The following is a 2,434-nucleotide window of genomic DNA, read 5'->3' on the forward strand; positions in this document are numbered from 1 at the left end:
GGGGGGAAGAAATAGAGGGGAAAAAATGCCAGCCATGGAAGCTTGCCATGGCCTTTGGCTCTTCTTGCTGTGCTCCTCTCCGCTCTTTGGCCGTGGATGCGTACTGATGCTCCTGCCCTCCTAGGAAGGGCATCTGATGGTGCCCAGCTTCCGAGATGCTGATCTTAAAGCTCTGCATGGAAGCGTTTGGCGTGCACGGCTTGCTACACAGCTTTTTCTTTCCCCCCCACAAAACTCGATTTTGTTTAACAAAAAGAGCTGTTGTGCTGCGGCGTTGGAAACGAGCCTATCTGGTACTTTGTTATCTCCAAAGTCCTGGACAAATATCAGCTTAATTAATTAAAGCCCTGCTGGGAAGCTCGTTGCTTTGCTGGCCCGCAGAGGACGTGAGTGCTTTGGGGTAGCTTGTGGCCACACTGGAACAGTCTCGGGTTGATGTCATGAGAATTAGTGGAGTCTTTGCCGCCAGGGGACGATGGCAGCAATTCAGACTTGGAAAGCAGCAAAATCCTGCATTTGCCCAAAAGTATCAAGGCAAAACCAGAAGCTCCCTGCTTCTTCAGCACAGTCACCAGGGTCTGGCAGCTCCGAGCAGCATCAGTGATGCATAAATAGACAGTTGTTTGCTTTCTGATGTAAATATGAATATTAAAAAAAAAAAAAAAATTTAATTAATTTCTTGTTGTCCCTCTTGGTTTCAGCCCCACCTGCTTCTTTGCACCTTTCTAAGGTTGCATCTCTTGTTTTATTTTTCTCTGTGCTTCAGTGCCACTCTCTGATACGATCCTCAAGCCGGGTGATCAGGCTGGAGATGAGAGTGAACCAAAGCATAGCCAAATATTCACAGTTTGCATCCTCCCAGCGGAGAATCTGCTAAATATTTTGATAGCAAACATTTGGGGGGAAAGACTGGTGGTTGCCAGAGGAGCCCCTCTCTAAGGAAGGAATCAAGTGGAGAAGCAGGCGCAGATGTTTTTCTCTCTTTTTTTTTTTTTTTGGTTGGTTGGTTGGGTTTTTTTGGTGTGTGTTTTTACTCCACCAGTGTTTGTAGACGTTACTACACACATAGCAAAGACCTGCAGCACGGGAGGGAATTTTACTCGCCCCCTGATAGCTTGCTGGAATTCCGTTGCCCAGATTTGCGTTCAGATTTAAGGAAAAAAAAGCTCTCAAATGAAGAAACTCGCTCATGAAATACAACGATGTGGTTCCCCGTATCAGCCAGAGAGATCCTCTCTCCTTTGATCTGGGGAACCGACAGCACTGGCAGGTTTCTTTCCTGAGGGCTGATGTCCCTCGTATTGCTTCATTGCCCAAAGGGGGGTTGCTTTCCTCTGCTGCTCCCCAGAAGCTAAAATCAGGGCTGTCGGTGTGCTGTGGGCAGGGGAGCAAAACAGGCGGGGGGATACGCGGGGCCTCGCGGCAGAAGGCTCCGGCCCCTCGGCAGACGGGCGTCGGGCTCTCAGTTGGGCTGTGTTTGCTGCTGTCCCCTCCGATCAACCGGCGCCCTAAATAAAAATCCCAGAGGCTTTAAGTTATTGGTGGTTAAGCAACTACGGCATAAAATTTGCCCCAATTTACTATAATCTTATTTTTAAATCTTTTTGACGCAATTCTAAGTAACCTCACTAAATTAATGAATCTTTCCTTCTACTCCATTAAGGAAAACTCTGTGCTCCGTTACCCTGCGCTCCCGTAATTCCCTAAATCGCTTCAAGCGCAGAGCTCCCCGCGGGTGCCGCGCGCATTTGCTTTGCGTTTGCTTTTCCATCTTCGAGCCCCGGCGCTCCAGGCCCTGCAAGACCTGGCGGTGCCAGGCTAGGCAGGGCAGCATCCGTAGGGTTGGGATTTAAACGCTGGGGTTCGGCAAGCCTTGCTCAGCAGGATATTTGGGGAGCTTGAAGCCAAACACGCTTTCAGTCTCCGCAAGAAATGACACTTGGGGCTGCTGCCCTTTAGAGGTAGCACAGGCGGGGAGGAGGCTGTCGGTGAGGTTTAGTGTTTCTGATTTTTTTTTTTTTTTTTTTTCTTCTTCTTGCAGGGAACGGCGAGCTGAGCAACAAGGAGTTTGTCGCCATCATGAAGCAGCGCCTTATGAGAGGCTTGGAGAAGCCCAAGGACATGGGCTTCACGCGACTCATGCGGGCGATGTGGAAATGCGCCCAGGAGACGGCGTGGGACTTCACCATGCCCAAGCAGTAGCGGGGCCGGGGGGGAGCGCCCGGATTCCCTGCCTCGGCCCTGCCACAGCTCCTGCGGGGTGGCACCAGGCTCTGGCGAGCCCAGGCTGTTCGCTACAGGAGATTTTTGTAAATCAAAGTTAGAAATCAAAGCCTGTTGTACGTGCAGCTGCTGCTTGACGCTGGCCCCTTACTGTTCCTCTCTCTCAGGAAAAAGAAAAGGATTTTTCTTGGTGCCGCCAACCTCTGCTTTG

At 50.5% G+C, this 2,434-nt stretch overlaps 1 protein-coding gene across 4 annotated transcripts in view; it reads left to right on the plus strand.

Moving 5' to 3' along the window:
- Positions 1–2,434, plus strand: part of MICU1 (mitochondrial calcium uptake 1) — a 108,278-nt gene extending 105,844 nt beyond the window's left edge. For all 4 annotated transcript variants that reach the window (XM_035896645.1, XM_035896647.1, XM_035896648.1 and 1 more), the window contains one exon: positions 2,042–2,434. In XM_035896645.1, the coding sequence (XP_035752538.1) occupies positions 2,042–2,202 (161 nt within the window). In that variant the 3' untranslated portion in view covers positions 2,203–2,434. The remainder of the gene's footprint in view (positions 1–2,041) is intronic.

The sequence above is a fragment of the Egretta garzetta genome, unplaced genomic scaffold (assembly GCF_000687185.1).
Source record: "Egretta garzetta isolate BGI_Z169 unplaced genomic scaffold, ASM68718v1 scaffold536, whole genome shotgun sequence".
Taxonomy (NCBI): Eukaryota; Metazoa; Chordata; class Aves; order Pelecaniformes; family Ardeidae; genus Egretta; species Egretta garzetta.